Source organism: Enhydra lutris, unplaced genomic scaffold (assembly GCF_002288905.1).
Source record: "Enhydra lutris kenyoni isolate GAN:26980312 unplaced genomic scaffold, ASM228890v2 scaffoldscaffold69, whole genome shotgun sequence".
NCBI lineage: Eukaryota > Metazoa > Chordata > Mammalia > Carnivora > Mustelidae > Enhydra > Enhydra lutris.
Window position 1 is genome coordinate 3,289,774 of NW_019154153.1, and position 12,730 is coordinate 3,302,503.

At 56.4% G+C, this 12,730-nt stretch overlaps 2 protein-coding genes across 4 annotated transcripts in view; one reads left to right on the forward strand and one right to left on the reverse strand.

The window, feature by feature from the left end:
- LOC111159697 (ninjurin 2) overlaps positions 1–5,792 on the forward strand; it is a 77,784-nt gene extending 71,992 nt beyond the window's left edge. The window contains 3 exon segments of the mRNA XM_022522260.1: positions 4,037–4,268; positions 4,759–4,944; positions 5,476–5,792. Of these exon segments, the coding sequence (XP_022377968.1) occupies positions 4,037–4,268; positions 4,759–4,925 (399 nt within the window). The 3' untranslated portion in view covers positions 4,926–4,944; positions 5,476–5,792.
- An 804-nt stretch (positions 5,793–6,596) lies between these two features.
- LOC111159792 (beta-1,4-N-acetyl-galactosaminyltransferase 3) overlaps positions 6,597–12,730 on the reverse strand; it is a 93,785-nt gene continuing 87,651 nt past the window's right edge. For 2 of the 3 annotated variants that reach the window (XM_022522397.1, XM_022522399.1), the window contains 6 exons: positions 12,370–12,689; positions 11,566–11,719; positions 11,251–11,323; positions 10,690–10,843; positions 9,983–10,109; positions 6,597–8,802 (listed from right to left, as the gene is read on the reverse strand). In XM_022522397.1, the coding sequence (XP_022378105.1) occupies positions 8,694–8,802; positions 9,983–10,109; positions 10,690–10,843; positions 11,251–11,323; positions 11,566–11,719; positions 12,370–12,689 (937 nt within the window). In that variant the 3' untranslated portion in view covers positions 6,597–8,693. Of the gene's footprint in view, positions 8,803–9,982; positions 10,110–10,689; positions 10,844–11,250; positions 11,324–11,565; positions 11,720–12,369; positions 12,690–12,730 lie in introns of those variants that run through there. The other variant, XM_022522398.1, reaches the window with a different exon arrangement.

The window sequence follows — 12,730 nt, forward strand, 5'->3', positions numbered from 1 at the left end:
TGGTGGGACAGTTACTTACCCCTTTGAAATCTTGTTTCTGTGAAAGGACAGAATGATCTCTTGGAGCCTGTGGTCCCCACTGACCATAATGTCAATGAACAATGTAAAAGTTTGTTTACTTTTCTGTTAAAACAGGCCTTCCTTTCCTATCCAACTCAAGTTCTGTAAAGAAACAAAAAGATAGGTCAACAAGGATGAAGGGACCCATAATTGTCGGGCAGAACAATGGAGCGGTCGGTGACTTCCAGGGCTGGAATCCACACCAGCCTCAGGAGCTGGACCTGGCAAGACAAGCAGGATAGTCCGAGTGGAAACAAGAGAGGAGGACAAGGAAGAGAGAGGAAGTGATTGTGCTGGGGCAGGCCCAGGAAGTGGGCAAACTGGGAAAATTATGGAGTGGATCTGGGCTGTCCCCAAGCCCCCCTGCTCCATCCCACCTGGGTCAGCAGATCCATGTCCTCTTGGTGCCCAGACCCCCCGTGGTGCTCCAGCTTGGGACTCTGGATCTAACCCCATCTGTCCCCACACCCACCTCTGTTCCAACTTCCTACCAACCCCCATCCTCCTGGCGGTCAGGTGTCCTTGGCCGGCCTGATTTTGATGGGTTGCCTTTCCCACAGGTATCTGCATCTTAAGCAGGGACTTTGTAATCTCTGGTTCAGTCTGCTCCTGTCCTCGGGTTGAGTGGGGTGGGCTGGAATAAGACAGAAGATACTGAGAGGGTCACTGAAAGTCACTGAGAATTTTCAGACTGAAGGAAAACATGAGAAGAGCTTGGAGTTCTCTTTTCTTTGGGAAGGAACAAAGATGGAATGAGTTCTGTCTCCCTATAGCCTCCCCAGCTGCAAAGATGGGATTTTCCTCTTCTGTCACAGATGCGGAAACTGAGGCCCAAAGTGCCAAGCCTCGAGGCAGAACTGGGCCCCAAGGCCGGGAGCCCTAACCCCCAGGCCCTCGCCCGGCTCTGAGCAGCCAGAGGAAAGGGGCCAGGAGCTCGGTGGAGCGCATGCGGGGCTCGGGGCAGCCCGGCCTTGCAGGTTGCAGCAGGGGGCCAGGGGCCGCTCGGGAAGGGGGCTAGGGCTAGGGCCAGAGGACGGAGGAGGCAAGAGCCAGGGATTCCCAAGTCCCAAGAAATATAAATGACTCACGCTGGGTGGCTCTGCAGGCCGCCCCAGCCCACATTCCCGGGCCTTTGTTCCCAGCCAGCCTGGGCCCGGCCTTAAAGGGCCAGCTCCTCCGGCAGCGGCCAGGCCGCCCTGCACCACCCCCACCCTCCTCTTTAACCCTGACCCTTCGCGGGGTTGCTCCTGCACTCCGGGCTGTGGGAAAAAAGGGTGGCGTCCCGCAGGATTCGGGGGTTCATCCAGTTGAATCCTCAAACTGTAAGGGAGGGCCGTCAGGTCATTTCATCCATTCCTCTGCCTCTGCACCCGAACCAGCCAAGAAGTTTTAAGAAAAACCTTGTCCTGCTTTTTAAAGATGTTACCTTGAGGGGACCCTTTTCAAAGCAACTTTTCCAGAGTCTCAAAGCAACTCCCCTCTCACACCATCCCTCAGGCTGCAACTTGGGCTAGAGGTCCCTCTGGGGGGCGGGGGTGGGGAGTGGGGGGAGGGACACTCTGTGCTCCCCCCCACCCCACCCCTGTCAGTATTGGTCTTTCCTTGAGCTCTCATTTGACACACGTGTTTGGTGGCTTTGGGGTTCGCCCATCCAGACTTGTGAACCCGGCTCCCCGTTCTGGGCCTCCGAGGGCTCCGGGCGGGTCGCGCGCTGCCTGCGGATTCCTCAGCGGAGAAACACAGTCCCGGCGCCGGCGCGGCCGGGGTTCCTCCAGGAACTTCTTTGGACCTCGTACGCCACCATGTGGACACTCTGGGGATCGGGAGCCGTCTGGGGCTTCCAGGGGGCACCCTGCAGACGTGCCCACCGCCACCCGACCAGACACTGGAAAAGCATCCTTAGGTAGAAAGTAGCCCGGAATTAGCACACATCAAAATAAAAGCAGGCCCTAGGTTAGAGGGGGAAAGATAGGCCTGCACCCTCCTCTGCTCACTGTGACTCATACATCCTCTGTGAAATGGCTTTCTTAGAGCCATTTAACCACAAAAGCCTCGCAGCTCTGTGAAAACTTAGAGATAGCAGTATTTTTTGTTAAAGCTTGGGGAGATCTTTGTGTCCCCAAGTAAACCACTCTTTCTTTTTTTTTTTTTAAGGATTTTATTTATTTATTTGACAGAGAGAGATCATAAGTAGGCAGAGAGGCAGGCAGAGAGAGAGAGGAGGAAGCAGGCTCCTTGCCAAGCAGAGAGCCCGATGTGGGGCTCGATCCCAGGACCCTGAGATCATGACCTGAGCCGAAAGCAGAGGCTTAACCCACTGAGCCACCCAGGTGCCCCAGTAAACCACTCTTTCTATCCCCCAACCCCTCACTCTCTTTTTGGGCAAAGCTCAGAACACAACACTAGAGCGTGTTGGGTTTAAGCTTTTGTCCACTGTGTTCATAGGCAATTTTATAAGAAGGCGGTCTTCTTTGAGGCTTTCACAGTAATTTCGAAGTTTCTCAGATCTCGAACTGTGAGCCGTTTGCAGAGGGAGCAGAAAGTGCAAAGCTTGTGGCTACCGGGCACCCTGGAGTGTAGGATAAGGAGAGGAGGAGTAGACATGGCCCACAGGAAAATCCATGGGCTGGGAAGGCCCACTCGCAGTCGTTCCCCAGTCAGAAGCACTTTGAACAGTGGAGAGGTCTGGGGACCGCTCCACAGACTCTGTCACTTAATTAGTGTCTTTTGTACCCTGAACAGACCTGTACCAAATGGACCAGAGCCACAGGCAGTAGCTTTAAGGCCTGGTCTTGGCATCCCTGGTCCTAACCAACCAGGCCAGCTGGCTCCAGACAAGTCCAGCATCCAGAAGGAGCTTCCAGAACCCTCTGAGACCTGCCCCATCCACCCAACTACCCATCCATCCACCCCTCCACACACACCCACACACTCAATAGATCACCTCTGTGGTCATCTGCGGGGTCAGTTCCCCTACCTCCAGTCTGTGACATCTTCCTAACCCCTCCTTTCCTCTCCTCTCTCATTTGCTCTGGCTCAGTTCCTTGTCACTGGGACCCCAAATCAGACCATAATCTTTCAATGGGTCTCCCTGCTTCCGGGCCCTCCCAGGCCAATTCACCGCGGGTACCGCTCCTAAATTAACCTTCCTAAAACAATTCCAAGTTCTCTCGAGTGACCACAGATTGCCTGCAGCAACCCGTCTGAATTTCTGGGCCCAACCCTGAGGCCCCGTCCGTATGTTCTGTCTTGTTACTCCATCTTCCAGAGTGGGTGACATCTTGGGAACATGAGCTTTGTTTTATTTTTCAAAGTCAAATCAAGGGTAAATTATGTGTCAATAAATCCTAGCAAAAATTTTTTTAAAAAATTAAATGAGGCTCCTTTCACTAGTACTGCATGTCCATACACGCAGCCAGACATGCATTCTGACGAGCACAGCTGTGGCCTCAGTGCCCTTGGCCACAGAGTTGAGTGGGACCCAAGTACAGCTCATGACCCATGTGCTAAACCATGCACCCTCCCTTGGGGCCACAGCATTTTGTGAGCAGAGGTGCCTTTCCCATTCCATGCGAGCCTCAGAGCTCCTCCTATCGTTTTCGAGATGCCTTCCTCTCAGAGGGAAAGAGAGGGGCCCGAGTGCCCGGCTCGGACAGAATAGACAATGAAATGAGGGTGCAACGTCTCAGAAGCAGCTGAGAACTCCCCACCGCCCCTCGCCCTTCCTCAGATAGAAGTGGGGAGACCCTTGGGAACCATAAATGACAACGTACCATCATTTCAACGTTCAAAGGTCCTTAAGGGCTTTCTAGTCCAACTCCTCACTCTTTCAGGCCGTAGAACTGAGCAGGGGGTTACTTGTCCTCAGTTTCCCACCCAGTTAAGAGAAAGCTTGAGAACCTCTCTCCTCCTTCCAGTCTCTCAGCGGCTTCCCTGCGGGAGAGTCCCAGGTCAGCCTGCGCTTTCTCTGTTACAGCCTGGGAACCTCAACCCCCGGAGGAGCCAGCCCATCAACCTGAACCACTATGCCACCAAGAAGAGCGTGGCAGAGAGCATGCTGGACGTGGCCCTCTTCATGTCCAACGCCACGCGGCTGAAAGCGGTGCTGGAGCAGGGACCGGCCTCCCACTACTACACTGCCCTTGTCACCCTCATCAGCGTCTCTCTGCTCCTGCAGGTGGTCATTGGAATCCTCCTCGTGGTCATTGGTGAGGATCCCAGGCCTGGAGGGGGCCTTGGGGCCCCCTGGTGGGAAGAAAATCCCCGACTGCCTCCCTGAGCCACCCCCTACTCTGGCATGCCAACGTCTCAACCATTGGCTAAGCTGGTGGTAGACCTCCACGGCTACAAACGCCCAGCTAACAACTCCTACACAGTGAAAGCAGGTCCTTGTCCTGCCTCCTGGTCTCCCACATAGTGGTCCCTCCACGATACCTGCCAAATGACTCTCTTCACTTACTTGTGGCAGAGGTCCTTATGGCCCTTAGTGTGAGCGTGCGTCCCACTCGTAAGACCCGGTGGAAGTTTCCAAATCCCAGTGAGGGGGAAGGAGGCACAGCCTGATGCCTACCACCTCCCTTGCTTTCTGCCACATGGATCTCCACAGTGCCAGACTTTCTCTGGCCTCTAGTGGATGCTGCGGGGGAGGTTTCAGGCTGTGAACCCACACTGACCCTTAGCTCCCCACTTGGTCCGCAGCACGGCTGAACCTCAATGAGGTAGGAAAGCAGGGCCAGCTTAACCAGCTCAACAACACGGCCACCAGCCTGGTCGCCATCACGATCGTCATCAATGTCTTCATTACAGCCTTCGGGGTACACAAGACAGGCTCCCTGACTGCCAGGACCTCAAGGAATCCTCTCTGAACATAGCCTTGGGACCCAGGTGAGGGAGGAGGGGAGGCCCCCCTGGGTCCAAGGGCTCCAAGTGACCCTTCTCCTGGCTCTGGGGGTTTGGGGTAAGAGCGAGATCCTTGCAAGCAACAGGGAAAAGATAGATCTGAGGCAAGGAAGGGGTCTGAGAGAAGCACTGGGATTGGGGCCCAGAAAGGCCCCTCCTGCTAACAGGGGACTCTTCCTCAGTGGTCAAGCTGGGGTTTTTCTAGAGCCTGGGATGGGTGGGAGGCAGTGTGGTTAGTGCTTGGCTCTGCCCCTCTGGTAAGAGGAAAGATGCCGTATAGGATCCCTCTCTGGCACTGCCTAGCAGCCCCTGTTGCTCAAACTGGGGTCCATTGACCAGCAGCAACACCAGCTGGAAGGTTGCAGGACACATGGGATCTCCAGCCCCACTTCAGATCTCCTGAATGGGCGCCTGTGTTTGGAAAAGTTTGCTAGGGGAATTGTGTGCACAGTAAAGTCCAAGGACCGCTGGTCTGGCCTGCCCTCTTCACCGTCTCATCTCTGCTTCCCCCTACAGGTCCTAGGTCTGGAACAGCTTCCGCCTCTCTCCTACCCGCTCTGCTAGGCTGAGGGGCCCTTTCCACAGCCCCTGGGAGAGCTTGAGAAGGGCAATGGAGATGCCCTTGCTCCCCACCCAGAGCATCTGTATGAAGATGTGCTATTTCACTGGTCTGAGTGAATCCCATCTTGGGCTGGAGTCCTGAGCTCAGAATGGGGTACTGCCGACCTTTCTTTCTGGTAGTATCTCCTGCACCTGAGGCGTGTCTACCTAAGGCCAAGCCCGCCCGGCTTTAGGACTTCTTACTCCACCTCATCCCTTTCCTCCATCCTATCCATTCCCTCTGCTCCAGGCCCAGTTCTCCCCTTTTGTAAAACGGAATGATCTCTATCTATGAAGTTTTCTGCAAATGCACTCTGAGTCAATCTTTATGCTTCTGGGTTGGTCTCTGGATGCCCTCTCCTGCTGTGTTCTGGAAAGGGCTTGACTCCCTCTCCTCTGGGTCCTGCTCTGAGTCAGCTTTTCTGGCCCCACATAGCTTGGGCTAATTACCATCTGCTACATCAATGGCAGATTACTTAGTTCTGGATTGATCCATGTTTATGCACAATCCTTTTTGAAAACCTGTTATAGCTTTCAAATTAGCACCTTCCCTTAGGCATGTGCTTAAGGCATACAAACTCATTTTGATCTTTGCCTTAGCCAAATAGAACGAGGAAGGTAAATTTGTACCTGTAAAGACCCAACCGGGCATCCCTAACTCACACAGGAATTATTTTTAGAATGTCTGCTACTTTACCACCGCTCACCGAGCCACCCTGGCCTGCATCTAGCCTTCGTCCCCCAGGGCGTCCATCCAGGGGGACGTCCCCCAGGGTAGCCCTTCTCTACTGAAACCACCAATCTCCCACTAACCTGCTGAGCAGAAAATGCCCAGTCCGCTCTCAGACGGTGAACTCAGGCAGCTCCCCACAGGGCAAGACCAAACTGATGGTGAACAGTGGAGGGTGGTGTGGGAGCGTCCTGACAACTGAAGGACGAGATGTGCACCCTAGCCCCTCAGCCCAGCCCTCTCCCATCTTGATGGGCGATGAGAAGAACACATGAGCCACTTCGTTTTCTAAGAAGATGCTGTATTTAATCACTTCCCTCCCTCCCCCCAACCCATTTCCCTACAGAGTAGGGGCCCTCCCCCTTAAGGCAGATGGTGTGGAGGTAACAAACATTGAAGGAAAGGCACTGGCCAGAGTCAGAGGGGGTCATGAGCAGGGCAGGGGAGGGCAGGGCAGGCGGGCTGGCTCCTGCCTTTAAAAGCATGGAGGCAGCTGAGCTGTCTCGGTTGGGTCAGGCCTACCAGTGCCACGCCCAAGGGTGGCCCCAGAAGGCAAGCTGCCCGCCCAGCCAGCTAACTGGAGCTCTACCTATTCCATATAGCCCTTTCCCAAAGGCAGTAGGCCTGAGCGAGGGCCGTGTGAAAAGCCAGGGCTCAAGGGGCAGGAATGGCATCCAGAAGCCACAGCCCATTAATTGGAAAGTTTTGTTCTTCCCGATTTTTTAGAGGGAGATGAAACTCTCTTCAACCTCCAGAAGGTTCTCAAAGGCTTGATTCTCCTAAATGCCAAGCGTGTGCTCTTGGTGAATGCAGGGCCCACCAGGTAGACGCTGGAGCCCTGAAAGCTGTGACTAGGACTCTACCACAGCATGGAGCCTGGGCTCAGCAGCCTGGCCTCCCCACGAGAGATTCCTCACAGCAGCGAGCCCCGGGCTCCCCTCCTTCCACGGACGCTGGAGTGCCAGAGCCAGCGTCCAATGCACCACTGGTCAAACCAGCGGCAGCGGCAGAGGCAGCAGCAGCAGCAGAAAAATCCCCAGCCTCGAAGGCACCTGAGGACTTTAAGTGCAAGACTAAGTGTGTGACCGGCGGGTGTGAGAAAGGGCAGCCAGAGACTACAAAGGCCAAGGGCTAGCTTCCTGAAATGGCTCCACTTTTCAGTTCCTCCTGGCCCCACTCCTCTCCAATTGAGGAAGAGATCTCAGGGCGATGCCCTTACCTCCCCAAGCCCATGGCCCTGCCGCTCCCCACCCTGGACCCTGTTCCTCCACCTTGTCCACACCCCTTCCTCTTCTTCCCGGCAGGCCGGGGCTGGGGATCTCCCCAAAGGAGGCCAAGTCTGTTCGGGAGCAGGACTGTGGGGAACTCTGATTTTCCACTTCCCTTTCTCCCTTTCCTGCTGGATGCCCACTCCCTCTTCCCTTCTAAGCCCAGAGCTTTGTTACATCTCCATCCTCTTTCCTCTCTGCTCCATGTTCTCCCCAAAGCTTCAGCCTGCAGGTAGGCCAGGCCAGGGGCTTCTCCTCCCTCCTCCTCCACCGTGCCGGTCTGGCACCGCCTCTACGCCAGACACCCAGGAATGACGAGCCCACGGTCCACCAGCCCTCTCTCTCCCGGCCCCGCCGAGGCACCATGATGATGCCAGTCTGTGCTGGGCTGGAGTTAGCACCACCCAGAGGAGAAGGTTAACGCCCTAATTGGCGGCCAGCTGTTCCGTGGCTCCCGAGAGAGATGTGCGTGTGTCTGGATGGCACAGCCGGGGCAGAGCTGAGAACGGGCCCACGCTGTGCCAGCTCCTCTGGTTATAGATCGGCTGCCAGACCAAGGGCTTGAGGGGCATGTCGCGCTACAAGGAAGTGGGTCTGAGGTATGCGAGTTGGGACATGCCCTAAATGCATGACTCCATCCCCCTCTCAGTCAAGGCAGGGTCTGGACAGGTACGGTTTTGGTTTTCTGTTAGAAAAGATAAAAACCCCAATAGAATATGTCCAAGAGGAGAGTTTCCAGGTCATGGTCACTGCTCCCCAGGAGGAGCCTGGTGGGGGTGCTGGAGTGCAGTCACGGATAGGCGAGCAGCGCTCAGACAGATCTTTCCCTCCTTGACCGCACTGTGCTGCCTTGCCCAGGAGCCAGTCCAGCTCTGTCAACCGAGTGAACGGCCCCTCCCGGTCCCTCTCCCAAGGTCCTCCCTTCAGAGGCCCCGAGGGTAGAGAGAGGGGCCTTCGCAGCTCTCTGCGTGAGGCAACAGCTCTGGGTGGTGACGGTGTCAGCTCTGAGGCCTCTCGGGGCTCAGCCATGGCTTCTGCCCCCCTTCCCCCCCCCCCCAGCGGCAAGCAGGGGCACTGGGGAGCCGGCACAAGTCAAGGAGCAGGAAGCAGTCAGTCCAGCAGGCCGCCCCTCGGGATCACGGCATCTTCATCTGACGGCGGTTCCACATGCCCCGCTTGGAATGGAAGTGATGGAAGAAATTCCTGAGGGAGAGACGTTCCACTTCCAGGCCCGCTTGGAGGATCCTGAATGGGGGAGGGACGGGGTGAGCAACAGAAGCAAAAGAGGCAAGTGGGGAGAGGCCCAGGCCCCTGAGGACCCCACCTCCCGTGCGTCACCCCCGGTCCCTGTCTTCCTCTGTTTCCCCCCCACAGGGCATGGGAGGAGGCTGCAGTTGGGAGCCAGCCAGCCTGGGTCTGAATCCCAGCCCCATACCTTGTAAAGCATGTCATCTTTCAGAGTCTCAGTCTGCCAGTCTTTTCCTCCTTTAGAGAGAGAGTGATACACAGCCAACCCTGGTCCTTTCTTCCTTTGATGTCTCCCTCCCTTTCTCTCCTCCCTCTCTTCCCTTCAATCCAAATCTCAAGGTATCATCCTCTTTCCCTCCCCTTCTCTTGGCAACAAATTTCTTTCCTTCTTCTGTAACTTTTATTTATTAAAAAACCTCTACCCCCAACGTGGGGCTTGAACTCACGACCCCGAGATCAAGAGCTGCGTGCTCTCTCTACTGAGCCAGCCAGGCACCCCTCGTGGCAGCAAATTTTTTTTAAAAAGCAAATTTCTTGAAAGAGGACTCTCCCACTAACACAGCTTCCGCTCCCTCACCACCCTACAGTGGGGTCCTGGCCCACCGTGCCTGTCTCAACCCTGCCGCTGCTTCCCAAGTCTGTGGCCTGTCCGTGTTCTCCTTTCTTCTTCCCTGGGACTATTTCTTGCTCCCTGAAACTCCCTTCTCCCAGGCTTCTAGGGCCCCAGGACCTCCTGGATTATCTTACTGCCCTTTAATGGCCTTAATGTCTCTTATGCTGGCCCCAAGTCTTTCCTGACCCTTCATCTGTCTCTCCTGTCAGCTTCCCCGCCAGGCAGTGGTGCAGAGGAGGAAGGCTCCGATCCGGAGAACACCCGGGCTGAGAGCATCAGCATTTACATGCACACAGCTCGTGAGCTTCTACTTTACCCTGACAGCTCACCATGCACTCTAATCTCCACTCCAACCTTGTGACACAGGTGGAGGCAGTATCATCCCCCTTCTAATAGACACAGAAACTGAGTCTTGGCTATGTGAGTAATAGGACCCCTGGCGAGGGGCAGGGCTTCCTCTGAGCCCAGAGATCAGGAATCTGCTGCCCCATGGCCGCAGCCTCAGCTGATCTAGCCCTGTTCTCTCCCTGCAGTCCCTTTCAGACACCCTCCTCCCCCAGTCACCGGTCAAGCAGCTCCCAGTCTTCCCCGCCCCAGCGGTCTCGGAATTCCTTGGTGTTCATGCCGCCAATTCTATCCAGGTCTGACTTGTAGATGCCGAGCAGTCCAAACCCATTCACCTCCCAGTAACCTGTGGCCAGACAAGAAGCCCCCCGTGAGATGAGCCAGGGGCCAGGAGGAAGCAAGGAAGGCTGCTGGGCTGCATCCCCAGAGCCTTCTCTGAAAGACAGGGGACGTAGGTGCCTGACGCTGAAAACTGTCTCATGCGAACAAGTCCCTGCCCGCCCTCAGATTCAGGGTCCGACAGAAGCTGCGGTCCTACAGCCCTAAAACAGGGGGTTGACTACAGGCCCTAAAACAGGATCTCGCAACGGCAGCCACTGAAGACACAGCCGAACATGCTTTCCTTGTCTGTTTTCCTCCCAGAAGCAGGCAGCCTGTCTTCCCATGTCTCTATCTGCAGAGGGCACAGAATCTGGCACAGAGTAGGTATCTGATGACTGAAAGAAGGGAAGATGGGGAGGAAATGTTCATCACTGCTGCTGCTGCGGATGAGCACAGCCCTCAGGCACCTCTCTGGTGGGCTGTCCAGTGGGCAGGAGGAGCAGGAGGGAGACCGCCATGGTAGATATGGATGTTTCTAGCTCTGGGATAAAGAACCAAGGCCAGCGAGGGCTCGCCTACCCACCCTAGCCCAAGGTAGGGCTCACCCTCAGGCCACTGAGGGGTGGCCCCGCAATGCAGCCTCATCACCATGGGGGCGAAGGCCATCTTGCCCTCCACACAGTGCTTCCGGATGGTATCGATGACTCCGGCTGGGAAGTGGATGTGGAGGTCACAGAGGAAGATGATGCTGTGCGGGTCCTGAGGACAGATGGGGGAGGCTCAGCAGACCCCACAGACTGGGGCTGGGGGTCAGGCCACTCCCAAGGACAATCCTCAGGCTCCTTCCCATTCAAATGCTGGACAAACTTCCACCAAACTGTTGGGCAGACTTCCACAGTACTGGGCACCAAGTACACAGTTCTCAGAGTCAGAGAATGAATTCTGACACCTCTCCTTCATCCTTTCTGGACCGCAAGGCCTCCAGACAAATGGTCCACTGTCATTTGCTCAGTCTCACCCAGCACCCGCCCTGCAGCAGAACAGAGAGGACCTCCCGTGTCCTCATTCCTTCCTCCCTGAGGGGCTGACTGCCTCACACATCCCAGATGTCTCCATCTCTTAACCGGTCTGTAACATTGTCTCCCAGGCCCCTCCCAGGATATTACCTTCACCAGATCTATGCCAGCCTGAAGCCCAGCTGAGCGCTCGAAGTTTCCACTCAGCTTCGTATACTGGTAGCTGCAGGGAGAGGAGAGGAAAGAGGGGCGGAGTATGAGGCTCAGCAGCAGTGGTCCCCAGAGGACACCGGCGGGCCCAGAGGAAGGTGATGCGGCTCCTAGGGTGGGATCATACGCAGGTGAGTCGTCTGGAGAAAGCCAGACACTGGGACTCAGGACTTCAGGCTCTGCCCAGCACCCAGCAGTCCTGGGACTCTAGAAAGCGGGTGGTTCAGGCTGGGCTCCAGCGGGGAGCCCCCTCACCTCCGCAGCTTGGACCTCTTTAGGGCCATCTCGACGTCCATGTCCTCACTGCTGTAGTCAGTGATGATGATATTGAAGTGTGGGTCGCCGGTGGCCTGAAACAGCTTTTCCATGTCTCTGATGAACTGCTGCACCCAGCGTGCCTGGTTCTTCACTACCACAGTGGGCAAAAGGGAGAAAGAAGTGGTAACACCGAGAACGGCAGCCCCACTGCCAGCTCCTGCACGAGTCAGGGCCCCAGAGGACCTCCGCACTACAGACCCATCGGCAATGCAGCAGGGAGGTGGGGGCGGAGGCAGAGGGGGAGCTAACCTGTGAACGGGGCCTCTGCACCCTGCCTCCCACAGAGCCTCCAGGCAGGGTCCCATGGGAAGGCCTGGGACAGGGGCTTGTCCTCAGCTCTCTCGTAGTGACCTGACTGTGCTCTCACACTCAAACCCCGTCATCTGCCCATCCTAGTAACACCCTTGCTCTCCTTTCTCTTCCCTGCTCCCCTTTCCCACTACAGATACCAGCTAAGCCACTCTATGCCTTGTTCCCAGAGCAGCTGCAAGCCCCGGTACAAAGACGTGGCCATGATTGCACCCCACCCTGAAATCTGGAGCAACAGGGAGCACCTGGCCTACTAGCCGGCATCTTTGCCAACCACAACACTCAGCCGTGTGACCACAGGTCCTCGACTGTCAAGTGGCCTCTCCCACGGGTTCTCGTGAGATCACACCAGTGAGCAGAGACCTGGGTGCTCACGGTGACTTTTAGGATCCCCTCTCTGCTGGTAATGGCCGGGCTCAGCTTGAGGCTCACCAGGCACAACGAAGTGGACCACGGCTCGGTGATTCCAGGAGAAGCCCTGGGGCCAACACAGTTTGGGCTCCGGGGCCCGGACATTCAAGACATGTCTCCGGCGGTTGTTTGAGCCCCAAACCAGGCCCTGCAGGTTCCGGGCCTCGACCTCTTCCCCACCAGCCGGATCGATGCCCTGCCAGCCTCGTGTAGACACATACTCGGAGAGCCGCACTGGGCGCTGGCCTTGTTCCAGCAGCTCAAGCTCCAGGAGGTAGCGACCCCCGCGCAGCTGGTCCTGGCGCTTCTCCACATTCACGATGCGCTGCAGCTGGTACTTTCTGTGGCGGAAAGGGTGGGCAGCTTGAGTAACTCCTTCCCC